The sequence below is a fragment of the Labrus mixtus genome, chromosome 4 (genome assembly GCF_963584025.1).
Source record: "Labrus mixtus chromosome 4, fLabMix1.1, whole genome shotgun sequence".
Lineage (NCBI taxonomy): Eukaryota > Metazoa > Chordata > Actinopteri > Labriformes > Labridae > Labrus > Labrus mixtus.
The window spans coordinates 18,364,248-18,391,594 of NC_083615.1; the positions used below are offsets into that span (position 1 = coordinate 18,364,248).

Below are 27,347 nucleotides of genomic sequence, written 5' to 3' on the forward strand. Positions count from 1 at the left end.
TTTGGGATCCCTAACCATTTCCTGTTTCTGTGCTTAACTTAATCTGCCAGAAGGGACTTACTGTATTTCAGAATAAAAGCACACAGCAAGTGAAGTACTCTCAGCTTAAGACAGTACAAAACTTCAAAATAAAAGCCTAACAATTTGAATTTTTGAAATTTAACGATTAATCAAAATTAAAGATTTTAATAATTTGACAGTGCTACACAAAAAGTGTCCACAAATGGATTTAATGAATGTCTTCTCAACAGGAAGTTTCTGACTGTGTCTGATAAAGATAACCTGTTCACCATGGATCACTTCCCTCTGTGGTACCGCCTCGCCATGGAGAACTCTCCTGGAAGCTTCTTCTACTACGCCATCAACGACAAAGGTCTGACTCTGCAGCAGAAACTCATCTTTCCTCTTATTTCATTGTTTATCTTTTCTTAAACTCATCATGTGGATGTGATTGTTTAAAATCTGTGTTGCTGCTCGTCTTGGTCTCCTTCTAAAAACGGGAACAACCTGGCTCGATAAAGGTCAAACAAATCAAATGATCTTTTCTTTGCAGGAGTGCAGTACATTTTGGCGACGACGTCAGTGATCGTTTCATCTGAAGGAAGGACGGCCATGGCTGGAGGTGAGTCTCTGAAAACACTCGAGCATTAAAGCGTTTTAAAGTCTGGCCGAGGTGACGAGCGGAGGTGACGTCTTGTGGGATATGTTGTGGTTGTTTTTAGCTCGTTGTGCTGATTTATTCACTGCTCTGTTTTTGGATCACCTTTCATCAACTGTCTGCTGATAGAAGTCCTTAAACATGCAGATGGTACCAGGGGGTCTTTAAAAGGTCGACTGTAAGAGCCGGGGCGGACTGGGATAATAAGTCAGGCCTGGAGTTTGACTCCATCCCTGTCCACATAAACACTCACTGTGAAGGCTAAAGCCGAAATTCCACCAGATGTGTGTTCGTTCCATCTCCGTAATGGCAGCGGAGCTGATAGGTTACATAACAAAAGTGTTTTTACTTGTGAGAGGTCTTGAATCTTAGACTTCTAAGAAGGAAATAAGAAGACATTAGATAAATATAGTTTATTATCCTCAGCGTGGTTAACAGTCCTTGAGTTAAAGTTGAAACGTTTGAAGTGCTTATCACAGAAAATATCAACAGAATGAATCATAACATGTCATCTTTTTCTCTACTGGGAATAATAGTTTATCTTAGCTGTTTGTTTGTGCTGGGTTGAACACTGTTGTAGCTCAAAGCCTGCCCTCTAGGTGGCAGTACAGCTGTAGTATTGTTTGAATGCATTTGCACCTCAGTGATGAATCTTAAAGCAGCGTTTCCCTGAAAGCAGCAGAGCTCTAATGTTGTCTAAAATAAGTTATTGTTAATTGAAGGGAATTCAACCGGGCATCAAGATAAAGAAGTGTGAGTAATCATTTCTCAAAGTAGGGGAGTTTTAAAGATAACACAGAAACACAAACATGATCAGGACTAAAACAAAATGTGTGCAGCAGACAACGGGAGAGAGTTCACATTTTCAAAGACGTTTGTACTTTTGGGGCTTGTGCTTGTCGGACTCAGATACAAAGATGGACAGCCTGAACAAAAAGGAAGTTTCATATTTCTAAAGAAGGAACAAAATCACAGATGAAGGGAAGTCAAGGTGCAGAAGTGCCAAACAGCAGCTTCACAGGAGAGTTCAGGAGCTGGCTGTGAGATGCAGCACGGGGAGTAACAATTCACAGAGCATCCATACATTAAAAGACGTGCCGCAGCGTTCCCCTCTCTCTGAATCCAGTCTGGTCCATTAGCTGAACAATCAGTCCCCGCCCAATCACAGCACTGCAGGGATCCTCTCTGCAGACGTCGTCTCATCAGTGATGAGAGCTGAGGAGCAGAAGCAGCGAGAACGTCTCAGGAGGATCTCAAATCAGTGGAAAGCGGCCGGTCAGAAGCTGCTGATTCGATACCCGTGTACAATGCCGCAGGCCTCTTTCGGCGGCGAGTCTCCCGGCGAGGTTGGAGATGACGTTTGCCCGTCCTCGATGTCCGTGTCGGCTCCAGACTCGGCCATCAGAGGCTGACCGCGGTTCTTCATCTCCCTCTGGTACCGCGCCATCAGCGAGGCGTAGACGCAGCCGTACGTCGCTGCCACCACCATCATGACGCACACCGTGCCGCAGATCACGCCCGCAACTATTTGCGTGCCGTGTGCTCGCCGGACACTGACGGGCCTGTAGCGCTGGCGAATACATTCATCATTGCTGCTGATCCGGCCGGGCGGGCAGGGAGGCCGGGTGGCGTAACCCGGCGCGCCCTCTTTGGTCGGACTCTGCAGGCAGTAGTTGAACATCTCGGCTGGCACGCTGCGGATGTCCCTCCCCCTCAGATTTCCCGGGAGACTGCACTTCATCGCATCTACCTGGCCATCTACAAAAGAGAGGAAGAGGGGAGGCAACAACAGAGAGAGGGAGGAGAATGAAGGATCGGGAAGCAAACAGGGAGAGACAGGGGAGGATTGAGAGAGATGGAGGTCATTATATTCTTAGATGTCTTTGCTCAGCACACATCCATCCTGCAGAGCGCAGATTAATTGCTTCGATTAGACAGCTTTTGAAGTGCAGACACAAAATACAAAGCGGTTTGCTCTCGTATAGCTTTAGAGGCCTCTGAGCCGACTGCCAAAAACTATCAACTTGAGAGTATTTGAGATGTGGAGAGGCCTGCTAACAGCTCTGCTCACCCCTGTAAATCAACCACTCCATCCAGTGTTTAAAGTCCCGCAGCTTGCAGTCGCACTCCCAGGGATTCCCCGCTAGCTGGAGCTGCTGCAGCCCCACCAGGGGCTCGAAGGTGACTCTGTCGAGGGCTACGAGCCGGTTGCTGGCTAAAGACAGCCAGGAGAGTCTCTGAAGTGCATCTAGCAGACCTTTGGGCACCCACAGAAGCCCATTGGAGGACAGGTCGAGCCCTCGTAGCCGCCACAGCCCCTGGAAGACCTCCTTGCTCAGTCCAACGCTCCCTTGACTTCCATTCAAACCCTGAGAGACCTCTGTGCTGTTGTTGGGGTCAGAGGTCACCAGGCGCACTCCGAGGTAGTTAGCAGAGAGATTGAGCCAGCGTAACCCGCTGACGCCTGAGAAGGCTCCAGGCTGCAGGGCGGAGAAGCGGTTCTGGGAGAGATCCAGGAGCTCCAGGCTGCTGAGGTTGGACAGCTCAGTTGTTCCCAGGGAAGACAGGTTGTTCTGGGGCAGGCGGAGGATCAGAGAGTCGTGGTCCAGCAGTGCGAGGATGGGCGTCAGAGAGACGAGGCCGACAGCAGAGCAGTCAGTGGTGTTAGCGTAGCAGGTGCAGACACCAGGACAGCCGTGGACCGAGCCCAGCAGTCCCAGCAGAACCAACACCAAACTGCACAGAGCCGACGAGACTGAAAGACAAGAGAAACAAAATTAAAAATGATAAAACTCAAGATCCTTATAAGCCAAAAGACCCCTGCCATGTTTTTGCTATCCTCCTTGTTGGCTAGAGTGGAGAACAATACGAGTTCAGACTTTGAAGGACTTCAATCGAAAGAGTCAGCAAGATGGATGTGCTGTTTGAGGAAATGTCCCGTCGTCAACAGTCAGATTTCTTATTTTGAATATTTTGTGACGACTTTTTGACACACTTAGTTGAGCTCAAAAACAATAGCAGAAGTCACAAAACCAGCAAATAAAGATTGTTCTCTGTTTGCTAAACTACCACACTTTGGATCTACAAGGATGAAGATTCCCAACTACCCCATACAAATAGGGTCAATATTCCAGCTCTCTTTGGGTGAATATCTACAGTGTAAAGGGTGAAGCGTCCGTCTAGACTGACCCAGACTCTCCAGGTGACTTCGTCCATGCTGGTCCTGGTTCTTCATGTCTGCCACCTCCAGTCTACGGCGGCTTCAGGCTCTCATCTGGCTCTCTCTGTCTTCTGTCAGTTCACACCAACGTCCAGCGGAGGAGAAACTCCTGGAAGACACAAAATGGAGATTTTACTTCAAGTGAAGTGAAAACTGTAGCTGGTTCCAAAAGTGTTTTAATCCACTTTGGGAACTGGACTTCAGAAATACGGTCTTAATGATATCCTTAGTGACCCTCACAGAGAAACCAAATGTCTTCTGAGTATTTTCATGAAACTTTCAGATTATATTTTGGGACTTTTGGGTTGTTATTTGACAACTGAGGAGAGATAGGAAATAAAATCTTTGTGATGGGCTGCATGTGTGAACGCTAACAGCTGAATTTTTCCCCACAACTTCACCTGGAAGTTTTCCAGCTAGCCCCAAGGTAAAATTTTGCATGAAGTCAGGTTGAGAAAATGTGTGAACGCAACAAAAAATGTTCCGGAAAATTAACCGCAATTCACGCAATGCACCCAGAAGGGGGCAGCAGAGGGACACGCCCAGATGAACTGAGGCGTAAAGAGCGAGTCATGCAGCGTCACTGGATAAGAGCAGCAGACCATACTAGCATGACTCAGCAGTTTCGGAAACATACGCATATGCTGTCGTTTGTTGAGAAGGTCAAGTAAGTTACAGCAATGCTAATTGTGTTAGCCAGTTAATGGCCTTTTCCACTATGTGTTAGCATCAAGCTAACAGACTAAGATATACAACCCGAGCCATCTGAGAGGATTCTGCCCGCCCTGGAGAATAATACACCAGCAGCCACTGCTACGTTGCGACCTGTGTTTGTTATGAGATGGACATTTTACAGAAGAACTTCCACTTCACCGGCTTACGTTAAAGGATTATCCTTTTCCTACTTTACGCCTTTTCAGCTTTACTTTCATTCATGTTGGAATCAAACAAAAGATTTCCTCGTTCTGCTCTCCATCTGGTCCACGGATCCAGGCTGAAGATTTCTCAAACCTCTCAGCCACCATGAAATGTGAAACTGGATACGCGAGATTAAGTGGGGTATGCTGTGCATTCTGATAGAAAAAAAAAAAACATCAACAGCCTAGCCTGTGGCAGAGCTGATCTACAGCATATTGGCATTAGGAGCCGGAGCTTCACTGTATTTCACAGCCTTTCGCTTGTCCTCAATCCTTTTCATTCTTCAGAGAACACACAAGGAGCTTCATGATGAGGAGAAATAATCCTCCATGTTTTCATCCAGCAACAGCGGAGGAAAAGTCAGTGCCAACTTTCTCCTCTCAACGCCCACTCGCTGCTCTTGTATTCTGCAGATCGAGTACAGCGTCAGCACCGTTTAACACGTGCAATCAAGGGAGATGTTTGTACTTTTTGATGATGGTTCATTTTTTATATCCCTCATTTTCATTCCGAGATGTCCCTGGCAGTTTGAGGCTCTTAGATATGCAGAGGGAGAGTGTGCATGAGAGATAAAGCTGAGACGAGTGCTGTCACTCCATCACGCGTCTGCAGCTGCTTTAAAGAGCGAGAGAAACGCTGCCTCAAGGTCTTCCTTTTGTTGCAGCTACTTCTTTTGTTAGGTTGGCTCAATGATGGCAGTCACTCCACTGGGGACCGCGTGAGGCAGGAGGGAGCCTTCAGGCCACAACTGACATTATATAAAAAAAAAAAAAAAAAGCAGCCGAAATGCCAATGCAGGTAGAAGACGGAGAAGCTAATGTGACTCCCAGAGGAGATTCAACAGCATGTCACATTAGCAAGGGTCCAAAAGTGAGAAGTGCAATGTCAAAGCCTCATTTAAAAGATGATCACAATCAAATCTTTTCCAATGTATATGTAGAGAGAATGTTTTACCTAAACGTCGATGGTTTCTGAATCAATTCAATTCAATTTTGTCAATTGAATCTTAATTCTTGGTTTCCATTCAGACGCACATCCCAGACATTCAGATGTTTCCATTTATGTTAAAGAGCAGTAAAGACCTTCTCTTTCTGGATTTTGGTTTTCTCTTTTCAAAATGAGAACCCTTTGACTGTTATGTACACAAACCTCAGTCATTGCACTCATTGAGCTCAGTGTTCTTTAAAGCTGAATTATCCACACTGGACCCCTGCTTGCACTAACAGCTCCTCCTGGAAATATCAGGAGTTTTTCAGGAGTTTATAAAAGTGTGAAAGCTCTATAAGACAGTCACAATCTTAATATTTAAACTCAGGATACTTGCAGGGTGAGACTCTCTCACATGAAAAACAGAATCGGTTGTTTTAAAGTCCAAAGCGTGATTGTTTTGGTTTCTGCAGAATGACTCTCCTCTTTCAGAACAAGAGCAGCAGCTGCCAGATATTTAGACGTTAGAAAGATGTTTGTATGACTGTTTTTTGTTTTCTTTTGACCTGTATGGATTTGCTTCTTTTATCAACACATTCATTTCTAATCCGCCCCCTTACAAGAAGCTTTTTTTGACCTCCTGAGTCTCTGCAACATTTTCCCTTCACATGCTCCTCTTTGGATCTGCAGAGACATTTCTGTCTTTCTTTGCAGACATCAAAACCTTGGATTTGTGTTTCGTTATTAGCAAGTCTCAAAACATCTTGGACGTTTATTAGATGTCTATAGTCGTTTTCACACATGCACTCCTGAAATTTCAAGAACATTTCCGACAGCCTTCCCCTGAAATCTTCCTGAGTTGCTCGTTCACACGTTTCTCAGAGCGAAAGAGTTAGGCGGGAAGCTTTCAGAAGTCAGGACATGACATAAAAAGCCAGAAAATAAACTGTCTAAATAAAAAAAATGGTAACTCAAGAAATCAAACCCCTATACCCCTCTGCCTTCAGATATCACAATAAGCTACAGGGACAGCATGCATTTTGTACCGAGCTGTGGAGTTTTCACCATTTGACCTACAAACACGTCCATTAATATTTACAGTTTTGGATGATACTGACTTGCTTTGAATAAATAGAAATAAGAAAATGATGTGTAGTCAAAGGAGACGTTGACTGTCAGCTGTCGGTCACAATATCCTCTAATGCTGCAGCCTGATGAGTGTCCTATAAAGAGGATGACCTTTGACCTCTCTGTCACCGAGTAGATGATGAATCGTGTTTCACATTTTCAACATCAGGGAGGATTTTCTGCAAAACTGGATCTCTCATCACATAATCCGGGATGAAACAATAAAAAGCTCAGAGTCCTTCCTGACGTCTACGTTTAGATTCCCCCATCACCCACCGCTGCATGCTTACACACACCATTAAACACATCAAGCTTAAAGACGAGGAGCCCAACAAAGCCTACGTGGAGGTCTGAATGTCATGTTCTGTTAATGGGAGCTGAAGTGGCTCCCGGCTGCTCTCCTTCTATTCAGCATCTCTCTGGTCTCCTCTCTCTGAACTACTCTGCAGCTCTTTCTTTAGACTCCTGACTTTTAAGGATAGCGCAGAGAGCTCGGCCGCTGCTGGGTGTAGGTCGACAAGATGTCAGATTCACCTAAACTCAAAGTTGACCCAGTAGGTGTATCAGTGGAACGCAGAGTCTACCCACGCTCTGAGGCCGGGGAAAGTTACATAGCTCTGTCTTCAGTAAAGGAAACGTGTGAGTTTGGAAGTTACTTTGTTTTTGTCCTGGATAGTCTTTAAAGATGGAGAAGGATTATCAGCAGGCTCACTCGGGCAACGCCTGGTTTCAACTTTTAGGTGTGGTTAGGCGTCTTGCTTCGTGCTTCTTTTATGTGTTTTGTGTCAACACGTTTGATTTCTCGCTCCGACTTCTTTTAAAGAAGCAGGGAGTATGCTCTCCTGTGACGGAGATTCGCTCTCAAGAATCGCTCCCAAACTTACAGAAGATAAATGTCGTTTTGCGTCATCACTGTTTGACTGTGATGACGTTTGTTAGCTCGTCAAAAGCACCATCAGACAGATTAGACTCCGCCCACACAGCGGCGGCGGCGGGTCACAGATTAAAAATGTGTTTTCAATCCCTGAGCGAGAACAGACGACTGTTTGGGCGTCCAGATGGTGTCAGCACAAACGACCCCCCCCCCCCCCCCCTTCTGTTTTTACTGTTATGTCATCATTACACATCTGCTGCTGGGTTCGGACTTTGCTTTGGAGCACACTGTAGTAAAAACAGAAACTCTTCACATGTTAGCTGATGATGACTTGATCATCTCAGAGCTTCTTGAGAACACAGCACGGCGCTCTTTGTTGTTGCTGCTGATGTTTCTGATTGTATATCGGGTAGTAGACATTTTATATTTATGTTTCCAACTCTGAACTCACTCCTCTGATCAGAGAAGGACAATTAGTTATTTGAAGTTTGATCCAAAGGCTACTGGACTGGTTCAGGATCTTCAACCGGTCCAGTTGCCTTTGGATCAAGCTTTACCATGACCTGGATGACTGAAAACCTACACAGACAACAGTTAGTTATCATACAACCCCGTTTCCTAGAGAGTCGAGACCTCTGATAAAGTGTGAGTAAAAACAGAAAGTGAAGATTTTCAAACCCTTAAATCCAGATGCTTGATTTAGTATAACACAAACAAAACATATCTAATGTAGAAACTGAGATAATTCATTGTTTTTGGACAAATCTGAATTTTTTGAATTTGACACCATCAACATATTTTAAAAAACGTCTGGAGAGTGGGAACAAAACACTGCAGAAGTTATGAAATGGTTAAAAACCCCACCACATGAACCATCTCATAGTTAGTGAGGTTAACTGGTAACATGTTTGGGTATAAAAAGAACCTCCCAGGGGTGCCTGGTAGGAAAGTGGTTATGCCGCGCGCCCCATGTATTGACGCGTGTTGCAGTGGCTGTGGGTTTGAATCCGACCTTGGCCCTTTGCTGCAGGTCATCCCCTCTCTCTCTCCTCTAAATGTTTCCTGTCTCTCTTCAGCTGTCCTCTCAAGTGAAGGAAAAAGTGCCCAAAAAAATATCTTACTTAAAGAAATAAAAGAACCAGAAGAACCGCCTACTGCAAACTGCGTTGGACAGTATGCCAGTCGGTGGTTATTCTGCAGAACAACAGGCTGGGCTGAGCTGGTTTCTGGTCTTTGAATGAGGACGTGAACAACAGCCCAGCTGACGTCATGAATCAGATGAATCTAGATTTTCATGATTTAGAGAATCAACAAAGATAACTGGTGGTAACCCTGACTCTTTGAGTGGTTTGGTCTGATTGTGATTATTTATTTTGTTACAATGGACGCTGCTGTCCGTCATTTTGATCTCTGACCTGACGCTTTGCATTGTGGGAAACAGTACATGAGGGAGACTGGTCTGATGCAGACTGTAGATTTTTTCCTGAATTAGTACAACATCCGGGTATTTATTGGTAAACTGCAGATCTCGCCTTTGTTTGCATACTGCAGACTGCGTTTTAATTATTGTATAGTTGGTGGTTACAAAAACAGCCCGAGTCTCTCTGAGGTCGAGATGAAGAGGAGTTCAAGACTCTATGAAAGACTGCGCTGGAATGAAGAGCAACATTTCAAGAAAGATGTCGCAAAGAATCTGTGGATGTCGTCGTCTACAAAGGACGAACTCTGACGCGATGCATTTTTACATAAACATAAAACTGTCACTTTTTCACACATCACGAGGTGACAAAGTTCTCCTGAGCGTTTAGGAATCCAGATCCGCAGCACGTTGGCTCCAGGTTCACTTTTTCAGCCTCTCCGTTAAAAGAAGCACTAAAAGCCTTTTATTTTCGTGATGGATTGTTACCTCGATGTAAAACTCTGCCGTTTGTGATGCTCCCTGCTTCATCTGCAGCGCATCGCTCTGCTTTTGTGGGCTCTTAACGTGGCGTCCTGCTGGCTGCTTAATGGCCTCTGACAGACAGGACCACCCCCCCCCCCCCCCTCAATCCCCCAGCGGCTGCACTTTTCCTTCAAACAGCCTCAGAGCGACTCAGCTGAGCGTTTAGAGCAAGAAGAGGAGAGCAGAGATAGACTGCAGCATCCTCACTGAGCAGGGACGGAGAAGTAAACAAGAACGCACTCCTACATGCTCTCAGTCTCTAATAAAAGCACCAACATGCACTTCTACTGAACAGGGACAAAAATATATCAACATCTTAAGACACCAGCGATAGTGATAGAGGAATACATATCTTTACAAAAACGAGGCTTCAATATGTCTCCACACAAACTCTTTCTGTCATTTTCTTGACGGGTTTGGAACATGTTTACACCCGGCATCCAAATTACTCCAGCGCTACAGAACCCTTCAAACCGAGACTTTATCTAACACTTCCTACATTTAAGTTTAACACCCAGGGACAGAAGTAGAGGCTTTTGGATTTGGGGTGTGAATCATAGTGAACTCACTCGATACGGGACGGTACAAGATGATACGATACGATACAAATGAGGTTGCTAAGTTATTCGCTTGGTTCACGTTTTGATGTGATGTCTTTAAAGTGATGGAGATCATGAGTCTATATGGTGTTTTATTTTGAAATTGACCGGATGCTCTGTGCGTTTCCTTGTCTGACTTCCGGTTTGGGCCGTTCTATTTTGTCCAGCTGCATGCCTGCAAATAGACTTGCAGCGTATTTTCAACGGTGCAGAGCGATGTGGCGCTGCTGGCACGCTTCGGAGACGGACCGCGACGCCCGCTGTGGAAACACAATCATTGACTAGAGCAAACGGCGGGGCTAAGATCTGCAAAGCTGCTGGAATGAGCCTGCAGAGATCGTGTAAGGTCAACGTGTCCCATCACTGGTGTGTGGGATCAGATCAAATGTTGGGACATTTCAGTATAATCCGAACAAAACCATCTTTTCTGTATAGAGCTTCATCTCTGCACGGGGGGAATGTCATGTGCACAGAAAACTGTTGAAAACTGTCTGCACATCAATTTACAACAACAAGGAGTCCAACTACAGGAGACTGACTGGACACTTAGATTTGAAATTCAGTAAGTTTTATACTGCTGGTCAGGACGAAGGGAACTAAAAGATGGTATGAGATGGTTTTAGTTTTCTTTGACATTCAGTAGATAAAACCACTCATCGTCATGTTAAATAATCTTTGCAGGTCCGCTACACTTTTTAAGATTTGTGTGAGGAAAACAGACCAAAGTACAATAAAATGTGTTTGCAGGAGGGTCCATTTACTGACAAGATATATCGTACATGCACACACACATTGAGGTGCACACACTCTTAAAGGCACATGCTCATTATTGTGCTTTCAGTATCGACACACACACGCCGCTCACCATCTGCTCCGCTGCTTCAGCCTCCGAACAGAGAGAGAAAACACACAAACTGTTCTTCTCCTGCTTCATCTGCAGCCGGCACAGAACGAGACAGGGGGGGGGAAATCTGAGCAGCAAACGCACCCAGACTCTTCTGTCATCAAACGAAAAAAAAGAAAAATCTGGATTTGTCTGTCAAATCGGAGCCCACAATGCGGACTTGTTTTCAAGGACAGAAACTCGTCTTGATTTGAAGTCGCCGAAGCTTCTGTCCTTTTTAAAACAGCTGAATCTGAAATCAGACGCTGTGCGGGAGTTTTTATTCCAGGTCTGCGCCGCTTGTTGTCGTCCTCCTCATCTTCATCCTCATCCCTGCTCTCTCAGCTCCTTCTGATTGTCTTAGAGCTCCGTCCAACACACACCCAGCCCGCCGACTGAGGGCAAGCAAGCCTCTGTGTGCGTTTAAGAGAGAGAGAGAGCAAAGCCACATGCTGCTGCTAATGGTGTGTGTGTGTGTGTGTGTGTGTGTGTGTGTGTGTGTGTGTGTGTGTGTCCTCACTGTGTTGTACTGAGTGTGTAAAGGCATTAAAGCAGTTTGACAGAAATAGTAACAGTGGAGTGTGCTGCTGCTGCAGGCTGAGCTCTGAATGAATGAAGAGAGAGAGAGAGAGAGAGAGAGAGAGAGCCTGTGTATTAGAGGGAGAGAGAGGGAGTGTGATATGTAGCATTTCTTTTACAGTTACACAGCAGATTGTGAACATGCAGATAGAGCAGTTTTTTTATTTACGTTTTCAAAAAAGGTTCAGCATTGAGTCGACAATATTTTGACAACAACCGCTGTGCACAGGGATCTGCAAAACATGCTGTAGTTCACATGCCAGGCCAGCAGTCGGCGACGTCACTTTGTTATAAAATAACATGCACATGCCCACATTGTTTCACTTCTACAGTGCTGATGATGTCAAAACATAAAAAGATGGCTTATATCTGATAGCCTAACGGTTATGCCATGCACCCCATGTACGGAGGCTGTAGTCCTCATCGCGGCGCCGTTGGTTGTAATCCGACCTCGGCCCTTTGCTGCAAACTAATTAAGACAAATGTTCACTGAGGGAACCGAAAAGTAGGAAGATTTCCTCTTGTGCAACCGGTGAGGATTCCCCCTGCTGGCCATTACATAGAATGCAGGTTTAAGTATCTAGCCCAGTTCAGACGTCCCATTCAAGGCGCCATATCTACGCCCCTATGGAGTTTACGCCTTCACTATGAATGTCACGGGGTCGTAATGAGAGGAGGAAGTAACAGAGGGGCTACAGGGGCGAGAGGGGGTCGGAGGAGCCAGCAGGGGAGAGCAGCGCAGTGTGTGTGTGTGTGCATGCCTGACTCTGTGTGTATGTGGAGCTCCTGCTGTGCGGTGCTCTCTCATGCTTCCAAAACGGCGCCATGAAATGTGAATTCACAGACCGGGACACCAATATTAGGCAGTTAAAGAATCATTATGAATGTCTTAGGCTTCATCACAGCGCTGTTGTGGAATTTCACTCTAAAAAGGGCAACTACAAGTACAGATGCACCGACCCCCTTTTTTATCGCTCCAATCCATGTACAATACATAAGTACAGATACCGATACTGATTCCGATATTCCGATATGTTATTGTTGTTGCTGGTGTGTGAGGTAACACAAAGCTGCATTGTGCTGGCTTCACAAACAAACAGGAAGCAGCAACAACCGTCAAAGTAAAGCTTTTAAACTGAAGTGTAAGAGTTGTACTTTCTGATCATATAGAAGGAGCTGTTCCATCTCGTCTGAATGTCGTCATGGAGACGATTTGTGGACACTTCTTACACTTCAAGTGACCAACCATCTTTCATGATATCGGCACCGCCAGTCCGATATCCCATATTTAAAATACGTCAATATCGGACCCGATACCGATATATGATCGGATCGGTCCCATCTCTAATTACAAGAGCTGGAGACTCAGTTATCCTCTCGTGTGCAGCAGGATCCAGAGGCCAGGTCTATTATGCTCTGAAATAAGCATGCTTTTATTTTGGTAATAAGAATACAAATGAACACACCCTTAGGTACAAATACTGTGTTAAAAAGAATGAATAAGGAAACACAAACGCAAGAGACACTGAATGAGAGGTGCTGGTTATTGGTCAGACAGAGTAAAACATGCAGCTGCAGCGTCTCTTATTCTGTCATCAAAATCATCCATAAAAGGACACTAATCCTGAGAATGTGCACACCACGAGATATTACACACATCAGGTTAAAAAGTGGAATTAAACGTGTCGAAGGTGTTTTGTCCCGTCCCGGACCCGTCCTTGTTTGGGAGTGCAGACTGCAGCAGAGATGATGCAGCTGCAGCGCTGAAGGGCGGCGATAAGGACGCTGCTGACAGGAAAGAAGAAGAAGAAAAGAAAAAAACAGAAATGAAATCAAACAGCAGAGCAGCAGACCACTGAGCCTGCAGAGAGGATACAAAGAAAAGAGGGGAGGGAAGTCTGAGAGGTTTAAAGGACCCAAAGGTCACAATGTGAAGCGTCTTCATCCTCCACCTGCTACACACTGATCACAGACATTTCTCATTTTAAAACGACTGTTCAGCTTCTCATCGAGCAAACAGGGATTCCTCACAAAGATGACATCAAGGGCATCGCAGAACAGCGAGCGTCGACCTCTTATTCGGGGATTAACGAGAAATGAATCCGTTATCTGTTTGAATTCAAGTTTCCAGGAAGAGCTGCTGTCAGGACACGACTCCTTTACATCGTCTTTATGTTTTCTCTTTGAATTAAAGCAAATATTAAACACCGAACAGACATGGGGGGGGGGCAGAAGTTTACTTTGGTAACCTAGCAACAATGAGCGCTGGTAAGAAGCGCTCTGAAAAGGAGGTTGTCGGCGCTGTTGGACATGGATCATAACCCCAGATTTCCACATAATCCCTCAGCGCCGCGCTCTAAGCCGTAGTTTGCAGCCACTCTTGTCAATCATTGTGTTCACACAGCGAGTCTGTCTCCGGAGCGTGCCACCTGCGCCACTACACTCTGCTCTGTTTCAAATACGCTGCGAGTCTATTTTCGACGGAGTACGCTGCAGGAACACGACAAGCTGGACAGGAAGTCAGACAAGGAAACGCACAGAGCGTCCGGTCAATTTCAAAATAAAGCACAACATACAGATTTTGATTGTTTGTTGAAGGAGAAGCGACATTGACGAACGTGCTCAAAAAAGTTGAACCATTTTCAGCTGTGGCCGCTCTGACTGGGCGACGTTTTTGCAATCAGGACGCCGAGCTCTGAAAACGCTGAGCTGCATCGGTTTGTAAAGAAAACAGGACGACAGACGGCGTCAATGGACACGGACACGAACAGCAGAATAACCAGTAACACAAAGATATTCTCCATAAACAGGCCGCAGCTTTTTTTATTCTGCTTTCTGTGAAATGTTCAATAACCAGAAATGACCTGAAATAAAACCGCTCCGCTCGCCAATAACAGCCGCACTCACGAGGCTCCACGTGCCGCCTCGTATCAGTCATTACTCTGTGTGTGTGTGTGTGTGTGTGTGTGTGTGTGTGTGTGTGTGTGTGTGTGCGTGTGCGTGTGTGTGTGTCTCAGACCAGCTGCCTGCATGAAGAAGAGTTTTCATTAGTGAAGTGACAAACACAGCAGCAGGTATTATGTCGGTGTGAGTGGAAACGACCCCCGCCGGTCCTCTAACGCCGCCGCTCACAGAGTGATGGGTCGAAGGCTGCAGAGGCGGAGCTCTGTGTTTGTATCTCAGCAGGACGGGCGTGTTTTTATGTTGCTGTAATAAAAAAAGGAACAGAGGTTTTTTGAGGAAAAAGTGACTTGCTGGATTTATCTTCTGACAGAAACACTTAAAATATTGTCAATAAAAAGTCCTTATATGTGATTTTTTTTAAGAACTAATAAAATGTGAGGCAGAACTTTTACAGTGACAAGCGGTAAAGTTTAAATGATGTCATGAGACTCCGTTTTTTTATTAAACCGCAACAAATGCTTCTTTTGTTTTAAGGTTTCATTTTGGACTTTTTTCCTTTATTTGACAGGACAGTGATTAGAGTCAGGAAGAGAGAGAGAGAAAAGGAGCCACAGATCTAATTCAAACATGGGTTGCCCACTTTAAAGGGGACATATTATAAAAAAATCCACTTGTACAGTGTTTTTGAACATTTATTTGGGTAACCTGAGTGTCTACCAACCCACAAAATGGGAAATAAACCCATCCAGTCCTTTGTTTGTGGTCTGCATAAGTCTTACAACACAGAGAAAAATGCTCTGTTTCAAATGTGCTCTCCTTGTGATGTCACAGTGGGATTCTGGTAAAAATAAATCCCCTCCCCTCCCCTGATATCTCCACCCATGGACTCCACCCCCAGCCTAGAACAAAACTTTAACGCAGGTCCGCCATTTTTATTCTCTCTACAGAGGAGTGATGTCTACCGGGAAAACTCAGGGGGGGCTCATTGCATTTAAAGAGACACACACACCAAAACGGAGCGTTCTGAGAGAGCTGGTTTATACAGGGTCACAAACCTCCTCTGGTGCTTGATTCATGTTATATTTTGACCAAAGCACAGCACAGATGTTTCATTTGGACCACAGGGGACTGTTTGAAAAGGTGGAGAAGGGGGAGAATATGTCCTCTTTAAGGACCAAAGCCGTTGTACATGGGGCTCCCAAACTGACCACTAGGTTAGGCGCCACCCATGATCATGTCTCATGTGTGGACCAGGTCGAGCAGCAGGACATCACTAGTTTCTCCAGACCTTCTGTCAGACCATCGCTCTGCTCTCACAGTTAATCACTTATCCGCATGAACCGTGCGCCCACTTTCAGTGTCGGACATCAACGACGTGAATGTACCCACTGTAGACAAGTACGTCATACCACCCCGCATCAAAACTTTACAACTCTCCCTTTAAAGTGAAGATTTGATCTGCATGAATCAGCGCAGCACCTTTTTCTGCCTCGTCATGTCGGAGTCTGTTGACGTTTTCTTTTCCCTCCAGTATCGCCGCAGTATCCCAAAGCACGCTACCTTACATGTTTACTTCGTGTGCCATCTTTAATTTAGTCGTTTTCTTTGTCTCTCAGTTTTAACGTCTTTTAACCTCTTTGCTCAGTTGTTATCTCCTCTCTCTTTTTCCGACAGTAAACAGATCGACGCTAAATAACTGGACTACTTTCCACTGATTGATACGACTCATTTAGTCCTCCAGAGTCTGTGATAAGAGTCCCTAGCAACCATCTGCCTATCTTAGCAACGGTTTTGATATTCTTAATGACAGTGATTTATCATGGATGGTTTCCATGCATAATGGATCAGACTGCTGAGCTATGATTGGACAATTGTTGGTCAGCACTCAGACTGAGCAAACTTTCAGTTGGATGTTAGAGACACAGCGACACGTCTGGCGCCTGCAGCTCTCATCTGCCTTCTCGCAGATTATCAACTCGCTCCTTAATGCGTGCCGCGGGAGTCGCTTTGATGCTCCGAGTAATAAAGCTGCTGCAGTGCATTACAGAGGGACCGAGGGGGGTCGTTACTCGTGCTGCAGGGGACACACACACCATCAGGCTCATCAGTGTTTACATCGCTTCATTAGAGCCAGGACACGACAGAGGTCAACCCAGGGTCGAATAGATTTCCCGTCTTCCTCCTCCGTCGCTCCACAAACACGGTGAAGTGTCCAGCCTCGCATCTGCAGCGTTCGTCTCGCCCTGCGTCTGTCCCTAATGCTTCTGTGTGTGTGTGTGTGTGTGTGTGTGTGTGTGTGTGTGTGTGTGTTTTCTATTTTTAGCCATCGGGCTGCAGATGTCCCTGGATTGGCTGGAAAAGACGTTCTGGGACCTCGCAAAACAGGTGAGTGGATGACTCACACTCTGACACATGTTGAATGTCACTTTTGGGGATGGACTTATCAGAGGCAGGAAAAAAACTGATCAATAAGCTGTTTCCTCCTGCTTAATGTTGTGACCTCATTAAGGTCAGCAGTGGCGGTTCTGGAGGCTGTTGGGGCCCAAGGCGGGGATTCAAAGGCGGGCCCTCCAAATGGCGTTCATTCCCATTATGTTACAAATAATGCTACACCAACAAAATAATTTAGCGGACGTCTCTCCCCCATGTTTAGGGCTCGACAAGCATCATCCAGTCAATTACTATTATAGTGAGAACTGTCAGATGGGGCCCACTTAGGGAGGTTTCCTACTGTCATTGCAAAATTTGCACATTTTGAGCCACTGCTGTGGTTTAAAGTTTATCCCCCCTACTGGCCTGGGGCCCCAAATAGCGCCTCTGGACATCAGCCTCTGTATAAGGTGCATGTGGACTGACCACTAAGCCACCGTTATCGGAAACCTAAATACCGTCTGCTCGTCACCTTGAGCTGCTTTTTGCTTCAACAGACCTCAGAATATAAAGAGAAGCTGCGTGATCTAAGGTGGTTTTAGGAAGCCGAATTGTAAGTGGAAAATTAAGCAGCACGTGCGTCACCAACACAAAGTTTCCAAGGTCTACCTCGTGCTTCTTTTCCTTGTGAGCGACCACTAATCATCCCCTGCACTCAGAGGTCATTTTTTACATTTCCCTTTTCCTTCATTGGGGAACAGAATCCATTAATTACATCCTCTAAGTCCTTTTGACTTTTTAAAACCAAGACGAAAGTGGAATGTGTTCATAATTAGGTCCCATTCAAACGTGAATCAACAGGATTTGACCCTAAAGAGACCGGAGTAATGAGGCGTGCGTCTCCTGCTCGTTAGCCGGCGCTTCACTTTCACGCGCGAGGAGCGTTGAGGAGGCGACTTCAGTGATTCAGTCAAAATGCTAAATCATCGATCACATTCTGAATAAATGAAGCGCTCTGTTTGCCGGAGCAGAAAAAAACGACTTGATGAATAAATGAACGCTGCTTGGAGACGTGTTAGTGGCGTGCACAGACACGGTAGCGGTCTCAGTCGTGCACCGATCGCAGGAAACAAACGTCGCCACACCCTCCCACTCGCTCGAGGTGAATCCTCTCGTTGAGGTAAAGTCTGTGTTTGGGGTCTCCCAGGGACTCATAGCCCATTAGACCCGTCTCCATCCTCCATCCTCGTGAAGGAAAAGCTGCTCCATCACCTTAACATTTCCTTCCTTTATTCCTTTCATACTTCCTTCCTTACTTCCTTATTTCTCGACGCCCTGATTTACCTACCAGCCTACTTCCTTACTTCATTACGTCCTTACCTTCTGACATACTGACTTCCTTCCTTACTTCCATTTATTACTTCCTTTCTTACGTCCTTACTCCCTTACTTACCTGCATTCTTACTAACTTATATCCTTCCTTCCTTCCTTCCTTCCTTCCTTCCTTCCTTCCTTCCTTCCTTTTGTCATTGTGTCCATACTTTCTTACATTCTTCCTAAATCCCTTCCCACACACACTACATGCTTCCTTCTTTCCTTACTTTCTTCCTTTCATACTTCCTTAATTTCTTCCTTTCTTACGTCCTTACTCCCTTCCTTACCTGCATTCTTACTAACTTACATCCTTCCTTCCTTCCTTATGTCATTGCCACCATACTAACTTACATACATTCTTCCTTTCATATTTCCTTACTTCCTTATTTCTCAACGCCCTTACTTACCTACCTGCCTACTTCCTTACTTCCTTCCTTCCTTCCTTATGTCATTACCTCCATACTAACTTTAATTGTCAACTGTCTGGACCCGATCCTCCAAAATAAAAGACAGAAGTTTGATCTTAATTAAAATCCTCAGACGTTTTTATTTCTCAGTGTAACGATCGATTACAGCTTCTCAGAGAGTTCCTGAGATTTGTGCTGGACTTTAAAATCTGATACAGATCTTGTCTCCAGATATGACGTGACTCAGACACACTCTCTCTCTCTCTCTCTCTCTGTCCCTCACACACACACACACACACACAGTCTGTGTGCAGGTCTGTGACCTTGCGAGCGTCTCCTGCAGCTCGGTGGAGCAGAAGGCAAGCTGCAGATGTCCTGTAGAGGTTGACGGTGCAGATGACATTATTAATGAGCGCTAACAGCTGTGACTGACTGTTTGAATATATTCACTGCTCACATTAGCTCGTCCACACACTACGCTCACATCCTGTCCGCTCTTATTCACACATTCAGACGTTCATAAAATGTTTCTGCTCCTCAATGAAAAACAGAAATGTGAAAAAACAGCTGAACAGTTTGAGATCAGGAGAGAAAAGGTTCTCATCTCATGTCATGTAATTTTCTGTTTCCTTTACGTATTTTTTTTTTCATTATTTGCAAGTCATACAGATCTGTTTTTTTAAAAGGATTTAAATCTCTTTAAAGGAGCAGTATGTAACTCTGACACCTAGTGTTTAAAATGGGTACTGCAGTCCAAATTCAAAACATTACAGAGACCTGTCTCCCCCCGCCCCCTCCTCTCTAGAGTCGATGCTCACGCAGGTTGCCATGTGGTGGACACTGAAGCTTCAGTGTTTAGCCAGCTCTGCATAGGTCTGTAAACCTTTCTGTGTTCTAACCTCTCTCCATTTTTCAAAAACATCTCCAATATTGATCCTAGTTTGAGCACGTTTCTGCTCGTGGAGCTTATTAGAAACATGCAGAGGCTTTTTAGGTCGGGTACAATCACTTCTATCTGAACCAGTTCTCTTGCCCGCTTCCATCGCTGCAACACCTGTTGGTTTGACCTGATAACTGGTCTCATATCTGGCAAACCGAGGGGCGTCCAAAACGGCCGTGTGGCAGTGCCTTAAAACCGCCTACCTTCTCTGGTCCAAACAAATCCAGAGCATTCAGGACCAGAATCTAAAGTGATAAGGAGGACATACTGGCTGCTGCATTGTTGTCAGAGAAGCCAGCACTTCAACATAGCATGTTTCCTTAATGTCTCATCATATAGTAAGGTACCTTTATCCGCTGACAGTTGAAGCAAAGGCAGCACATAAAGAATGAAAGTAGAAACAAAGGGTCTGAAGTTTTACAAATGAAGATACAATATTTCTGTCTTTAATGTAACGATCTTTACTCTTTTATCTCTTCTTGTTTTTTCTCCCTCTCCTCTCCATCTCGTTGCTTTCAGCCCGATGACACCGACGTGAGTAAACTCTGAATCTATATGATGATGTGTTTTTGATTTAGTTTGCTTTGTTTCACATCATTAAGCACTTTGTAACGTAAGCGCTCTAAATTAAAATCTTCTTCTTCTATCTTTCCCTCAGTGTTCGGACGTGGAGGGTGTGTGCCCTCTGAGCTGTCAGAGTTTTGTAAGTACTCCTCCTGATCTGCTCTTCATCGTCACCTTCTTAATCATCACCAGTCCTTCACTTTAAAAACTTGAAACACAAACGGCTCTTCTCTCATCTTCCTGTTCAGGATCTCAGCTGTTACCTGGTCGACAACAACGGCTTCATCCTGCTGTCCAAAGAGCGGAGCGACGTAAGAAACCAAAACTCACCTGAGACCCACGCTGATCTCTTTGCTTTCCTCGGCCCGGTTGTTTTTATTTTTCAAAAGATTTTAGAAACTCAAATTTAAATGGAAACAAACTTCCTCACAACACCTTCAAAAACCAAATACTATTGTGTCTTCACTTCAGTTTTTCTCCAGAGTCATTAGGTCACATAAAGGATTTTCTTATAAATTCCAAAACAATCCCACTTCCATCTCGAGACACCCCCTGCTGGCCATTTAGAAAATGCCCGTTAGAGGCACTCCTTCTTTAACCCGTAGACTCGTCTTACACACAGCCTCTGCTTCAGGGAAACATTTTTCATTTCCATACTTTCAGACATTTCTGTCTGAATAATTCATGGATTTATCAATAATGAAAATAATCATTAAAGGCAGCTCACTCTGGAGGCTGATATCACCCTTTAACGGCCATTTTTCCAGCTCCTGTGCCTTTAGTTCTACTTTTATACGTAATTTTATCATCCAATTAGAAGACTGTAAGTGTGATCCGCTGTATTTAAGAGATTTCACTGCTACAGGAAGAACACTTCAATCTGATCTGAAAATATTTAATCACACATTGTGATGATTTAATTTCTCTTCTGCACCTCTTCTTTTCACTTCAACATTAGTCACCTTCATTGGGTTTTTTGGAGGCAGATTTATGTTGTAATTCTCCTCTTCTTCAACCAGTGTAAATAAGTCTCAGAGCTCCTCAAAACATGTGTGTGAAGTTTCTTGTTCTAAATCCACTCTGATCCTGTATTTGATCATGTCTATAAACCCCTCTATTTCAGCCCTGCTCAGAACAGGCTGTTTCTGTGTCTGTACCTTTAAATGTAAATGAGCTGTGTCTGACCACGCCCCCTCTCTGGAAGGGCTTGGGTGGCTCTCGCTCCATGTCCTATTGTTTACGGTGAGGCAGACTCAGAGGGCAGAACAAACACCTAGCTGTGGGAGTGTCACCCACCTGGGGGAGGGGCTACTGCCCTTTGTGATGTCATGAAGGGAAAATCTCCAAACAGCCTGTTTGAGCACACATTTTCTGAAAAGTGGAGCAGGCAAAAGACGGAGAGGATGGACTTTTCTCATCATTGTGGGCTTTGTAGACAGACTGGAGACATATATTAGAGTTAGAGAAACATGGTGAAGTGGATTTTCTGAATGTGTGACCTTTTAAGGAAGCTTCTTTATGTTGATTTCAAGAGTAAAAAGATTGTTGGGAATGTGGTACATTTTCAAAGAACAGGACGCTGATCAGCAGACACATTCAGGATTTTGAATGTAGGCTGGTCCTTGAAGGCATCACTAAGAGTTTTCACAAATAGCTGCTTTAGCATCCTTACATAATGTAGCAACATTACACATCTTTGACTTTTAGGACGATGAAATGTGTATTTTTGGTTTGAATAGATGAAAACTGGAGGGAGGAAAGTGAGTCTGAACGGTGACATTTAGTGTTTTTTTGTTAGCTTCAGGTGGCTCTGTGGATCATTTAATGTGTTCATAAACAACATCTGGATGCCTCACAGGATTTTACTCTTAATCTGTGTGCGCTGCATTAGCAGTGGGATATATAACAGCTGCTGCACCTGCTGACCTCACTGAATGTGGACTACATGGAACACGCATCATTACCGCTTGGCTATCGGCGCCCCTTACCCCTTAATTCCACTCCAGGATTTAAAGTTGACTTGGAGTGTTTATTTTTAGTACAACACCAAATATTTTATCATGAATGTTTAAGAAACTGGCTTATCGGGTTTCCTAATTTATCTTTGAATTAGGAAAACCTCACATTTATTCTACATTTCTTCTGTTGGTTGTTTCATCAAGGTCTCAACTTTGCTCAATAGTTCCCCTTGTGGTCAAAAACTCGGCAGTGTCCCTTTTTTATTGAATCAACACTTTAGAGGTGGTAAAAAAGAGTTTTCATCCGCCGCCCCCACCCTGACCACAACAGGCTTCCGTACATTTCAGATCATTTAAAAGGCCTTTAAAGTGACAGTGTGTGTGTGTGTGTGTGTATGTGTGTGTGTGTGTGTAGAGTCTGACTGTGTACTTGCTGTCCATCTGACATCTGCTCGTTAGCTCTGGATTAACTCGTCCCGTTAAGAGCCATATTAGCGAGGATTACTCCGAGCCCACCATGTAAGCACAAACACTCAACTGAGCAGCCGCACACACACATACACACATACACACACACTTCCTGCCCCCGTCTCCTCCCCCGCTGACATCTTCTCTTCTATTTTTAGTCATTTAATCTTTCTCCAGAGCTTCAGCTTGGTGTGTGGGTCAGGTCTCGTTACCTGGACTCGAACCTGTGATTTATTACAGGTCGTCCTCTGTGACTGTGAGGCTGCCAGCTGTGCAGCCACAGCAGCTGTTTTTTTTCTGAGTCCAGATGAGGCTTAGCTGTCGCTCAGTGACCCTGTGACATCAGTAACCAGGTCAGGGTCAGAGGGACGGAGCTGCTGACTGAATGTCAATATGTTCAAAACTACCAACTTGGCCTGAGTCTCTACACTTCAAAATGTGACAATTCAGGTATTCCTCAGTAGACTCAATTTGACATGTTGGGTCTCAGAGGGGAAGTTTGAAATTATTAAAATTAGAGCCTGACCGATTAATATGCCAGTCGATAATATCGCCGATATTAGCACATCAAGTGACTATCGGTATCGGCTCATTCTATCTCTAATATACACTGATATTACTATATTTATTCACCAGTCAAATAGCATTACATTTGAATTTCATTGTATTACACAAGCAGTTCTCTGTCACCAGCAGAGGGCGCTATATGGATTACAACAAACATCATCACTCTCCAGAGTGTGGAGCGGTGATACATGTACATGCTCAGTTACTTTCCAGCTGAGTGACCATCTTGTCTTTATTATCAATCTTTTCCACAAGCGTTTGATAATCGCATTTGAGGGATGAACACGATAAATGTGTTTATCTGAATTTTAGAAAGATATCGGCCAATATATCAGTAATGGATTTTTGTCTTTGTTTTGATTTGAAGGATAAGAGTTATTCACAATAAGGCGTGTAGCTGACCTGATTGACAGGTGGGCGCGGTGTAACGGTTCGCCAAGAGGCTTAAAACCCGCCTCAGCTCCAGCTCTCAGCCTGTCGTTAGGTTGACTGAAAGTTAGATTGAGACAGCATTTCCAGCATGGAGACCGCCATCGATGGGACTCCAGCGCCCCCTGCAGGAACAGACGGGGAACATCACTGAGGCTTTGTCCAGTCTGTGGATAGTTCCAGTTTCTGAAGAGAGGAAATAATCAGCTGAAAGTCTTTATTTACTTTTCAGTGTGAGTGCTTGCAGCCTCTAAGAGTGTTGAGATTAGTTTTAAAGTTATAAATAATTCAATTAGAAGTCAGATTAAAATGAAATCTCTGCACTCAGCAGCAGAATGTTCTGGTGAGAAATAACCTTAAAGTAAGAATCCTTTTCTGCGGACGCTCATTTTTCATGGTTTGTATGTGTGCTGCGTTCCCAGCAGCCTTACTAAGCAGATATTATGATGAAGTGCTTCCTGCGTGTTTGTGCTGAGCTCTGGACTTTACGGGAGGTTTGTGGAAACACCCGGAATCCCCCCCGGTGTTAAAGCTGCTGTGGTGTGAAGGTGCAGTTCGCGTTGCGTTGCAGGGCGCGGTAAATATTTAATCAGAGTCGGTGCTGACTTAAAGAAACGGGTCAGAGAGAGGAAGTGTAAGGAGCAGGGTGACGCAGGGATTGTTGTTGTCGGTGGTGTTCAGCATGCAGAGGAAGTGTCTGTTTGATCAATGAGGCTGCTGCTGGAGGTCACTGTTCATCCTCAGGGCCGGGGCGAGGTGAGACTGATAAAAACAAACTATTATGTCCTGAAATTAAAAAGACGATCACTCTGAGGCCACACAAACTGCACAGTGGGACTCTGAACAACTTCAGTATCCTTGTATCCTTTAAAGGGGACATATTATGAAAAACATTCAAACGTTTGTGAACATATATTTGGGTAACCTGAGTGTCTACTGATCCACAAAATGTGAAATAAACACATCCAGTCCTTTGTTTGTGGTCTGCATAAGTCTGACAGCACAGAGAAAAATGCTCTGTTTCAAATGAGCTCTCCCTGTGATGTCACAGTGGGATTCTGGTAAAAAAAAAAATCCCTCCCCTCCCCTGGTATCTCCACCCATGGACTCCACGCCCAGCCTAGAACAAAACTTTTGAGCAGGCGGCATTTTTATACTAGCTAGTAAAGGAGTGATGTCTACCAGGAAAACTCGGGGGGGGGGGGGGGGGTTCATTGCATTTAAAGAGACACACACACCAAAACGGAGCGTTCTGAGAGAGCTGGTTTATACAGGGTCACAAACCTCCTCTGGTGCTTGATTCATGTTATATTTTGACCAAAGCACAGCACAGATGTTTCATTTAGACCACAGGGGACTGTTTGAAAAGGTGGAGAAGGGGGATCATATCTCCTCTTTAAATCATGAGGGTTAAAGTTTGCACAGGAAGGTTGTAATTAAAAAAAAATTACGAAGGGTGGCATCCTCTGTACTATGGCCCTTTCAGGACATCATCTAAACTTGTCAGCTCAGCTTGAAGCGTTAAACTCAAGCAGGAACCTCTGTGGTTCAAAAAAATGAAGCCAATGTGAAAGTGCAAACAAAACTGCAGTTCCTCAAGTGTCCACTAGAGGCTGGCTCCAAATGTGAGTCACTCCCCATAAACACCAATATTAAAGTGTCCTTGTTTTACAGCAGAGATAAACATGTTAACAGCCTGGTTATAGCCAGTATACCTGACCCGGCTAAGCTAGTTTCTATGCTAACTTGGCTCCTTGCAAATTGTTTTAAAACCTAGCATGAGATGTAAAAGTGACAGGAAATCATCAATTATAATTTTAAGAAATACTCTGTCATGATTCATTGTTATTATTATGTCTGGACCGACATTTAAAGTCAATGTGTCCAATATTTATAGAGAAGAAACTGTGGGAAACATCTCCGTCTCTGCGCTTAACGTCTAAGGACTAAAACACATCCCTAACCTTCGACCTTCTTTTGTGTCTCTTGCAGCCGATCATCTGAGTTGACGTTGTACAATCAGCACTGTTTTCAGTTTGCTGCTGCAGTCCTGATTTTAAAACCTCAGCTCTGTTCAAACATTTCTTCAGGCTTAAAGCAGAAAGAAAGGCGTGTTCAGCTGCTGCAGAGCTCCTGGCAGCGCTGTGACTCTGGCTCTGGTACTGTTTTATATTTCTGTTTATTCCAGCACGTTCAGCCTCTGCTGCTGCTGATGCTGCTGTCAAGTAAACAGAGGGTCAGGTTTCGCTGTAAGCAGCATCCAGCGAGCTCAACCTGCGAGCCCTCCAAGGCTGCTGGGAAAATCGGGTCCAGGTGGAGAAAGGGTGTGGGCAGCGAGCAGCTTGTAAACACGAACAGAGCTGCTGAGACAAAATGCTCTGAATAATTCAGAGACTCTGCTGCTGCTGCTGCTGCTGCGGAGGGCCGGAGAGGACGCACACAAGCGACGTTAAATCACAGCTTTGCACTCCCTGCTGCAGCCTCAACCAGACCTTTATTTTGTCTTTAAATCTTTTCTGTAGGCAGTAAACCGGAGGAGCAATCCTGGAAACAATCTCTCTGCAGACGTTAAACAAACTGCAGTGAGGATGATCAGACAAACGGCTTCTTTGGGGACTTCCTGCTCCGTCTTTACTGGAAGCTTTTAGAGAATCGATTGTTTTTGCCTTTATTGGATAGGACCGCTGAAGAGAGACGCTGGGGTGAGAGAGAAGGGACGACATGCACCAAAGGGCCGAGGTCAGACTCAGACCCGCAACCGCTGCAACAAGGGGCGCGCAACATAACCGCTATGCTACCGGCGCTCTGAGAGTAGATTTTTTAAATATAAATGCAGCTTCAGAAATAAATCAAAAGATAAGATTCAGCATTAGAAACACTCCCCGCGGGGGAAATGTGTGCGCTCCAGTTGCTCTTATCAGAATCAGAATCTCTTTGTTGTCGTTGCACAAATACAACAAGACTGAAAGAAGAATCCGCTCTCCCATTCAGAGCTTCAGGAGCTGTAGATGAAAAAGGAATACTATGAAATACTCAACTTGTATTTTATCATTCAGGAGATTTTGCACAGATGAGAGAATCATTCACATTGGAGCAGCATTTAGTGGCATCATGGCTCTGGAGTAGAGACTGTGTTTGAGTCTGTTTTAAAGTCTCCCAGAGAGCAACAGGTCAAAAAGACAGAGTCCTGCTGGGTGGGACGAGTCCCTGTGGACTCTCCTGAGGCAGTACGATCTGTTACATCTCCTCAAGGAAGAGAAGATCGAGGGCATCCAGTGGTTTCTGAGACGGTTAAAGGTCTCATTTTATGCAAAATACACTACAACATGTTTTTCTAACACTAATCTGTGACCCTGATTCAGGAAGAACTTTATTGACAATTAGAAATTTCAGGCGACCCCATTTCAGTTTTTTTTTGTAAGATTTATTTTTGGGATTTTTATGCATTCATTCAGAGACAGGACAGTGGATAGAGAGGGAGAGAGAGAGAGAGAGAGTGGGGAATAACATGAGGGAAAGGAGCCACAGGTCGGATTCAAACCCGGGCCGCCCGCTTTGAAGACTACAGCCTCTGTACATGGGACGCACAAACTAACAACTGCTCCACCAGGTCCCTCTCATTTTGAATACCATGCGAC

General features: G+C 44.8%; 3 protein-coding genes and 1 long non-coding RNA gene across 4 annotated transcripts in view; 1 reads left to right on the forward strand and 3 right to left on the reverse strand.

Moving 5' to 3' along the window:
• The window catches only part of zgc:172145 (Ferritin light chain, oocyte isoform-like), a 331,670-nt gene extending 309,894 nt beyond the window's left edge, over window positions 1-21,776 (reverse strand). Inside the window, exon 1 of the transcript XR_009673011.1 lies at window positions 21,584-21,776. The gene's annotated coding sequence lies outside the window, so the exon portion shown is untranslated. The remainder of the gene's footprint in view (window positions 1-21,583) is intronic.
• LOC132973573 (uncharacterized) overlaps window positions 1-27,347 on the reverse strand; it is a 226,488-nt gene that overhangs the window by 118,495 nt on the left and 80,646 nt on the right. The gene's annotated exons all lie outside the window — the stretch shown is intronic.
• The window catches only part of LOC132973572 (voltage-dependent calcium channel subunit alpha-2/delta-4-like), a 61,125-nt gene that overhangs the window by 29,668 nt on the left and 4,110 nt on the right, over window positions 1-27,347 (forward strand). Inside the window, exons 26-31 of the mRNA XM_061037123.1 lie at window positions 252-373; window positions 554-622; window positions 16,956-17,017; window positions 20,243-20,257; window positions 20,382-20,426; window positions 20,536-20,598. Of these exons, the coding sequence (XP_060893106.1) occupies window positions 252-373; window positions 554-622; window positions 16,956-17,017; window positions 20,243-20,257; window positions 20,382-20,426; window positions 20,536-20,598 (376 nt within the window). The remainder of the gene's footprint in view (window positions 1-251; window positions 374-553; window positions 623-16,955; window positions 17,018-20,242; window positions 20,258-20,381; window positions 20,427-20,535; window positions 20,599-27,347) is intronic.
• On the reverse strand, window positions 1,073-11,552 carry LOC132973554 (leucine-rich repeat and transmembrane domain-containing protein 2-like). Its single transcript, XM_061037090.1, has 4 exons — window positions 11,132-11,552; window positions 3,848-3,987; window positions 2,730-3,413; window positions 1,073-2,416 (listed from the first exon to the last, which is right to left on the reverse strand). Exons 2-4 carry the CDS (start codon window positions 3,891-3,893, stop codon window positions 1,935-1,937), a joined length of 1,212 nt encoding a protein of 403 aa, XP_060893073.1. The 5' UTR covers window positions 3,894-3,987; window positions 11,132-11,552; the 3' UTR covers window positions 1,073-1,934.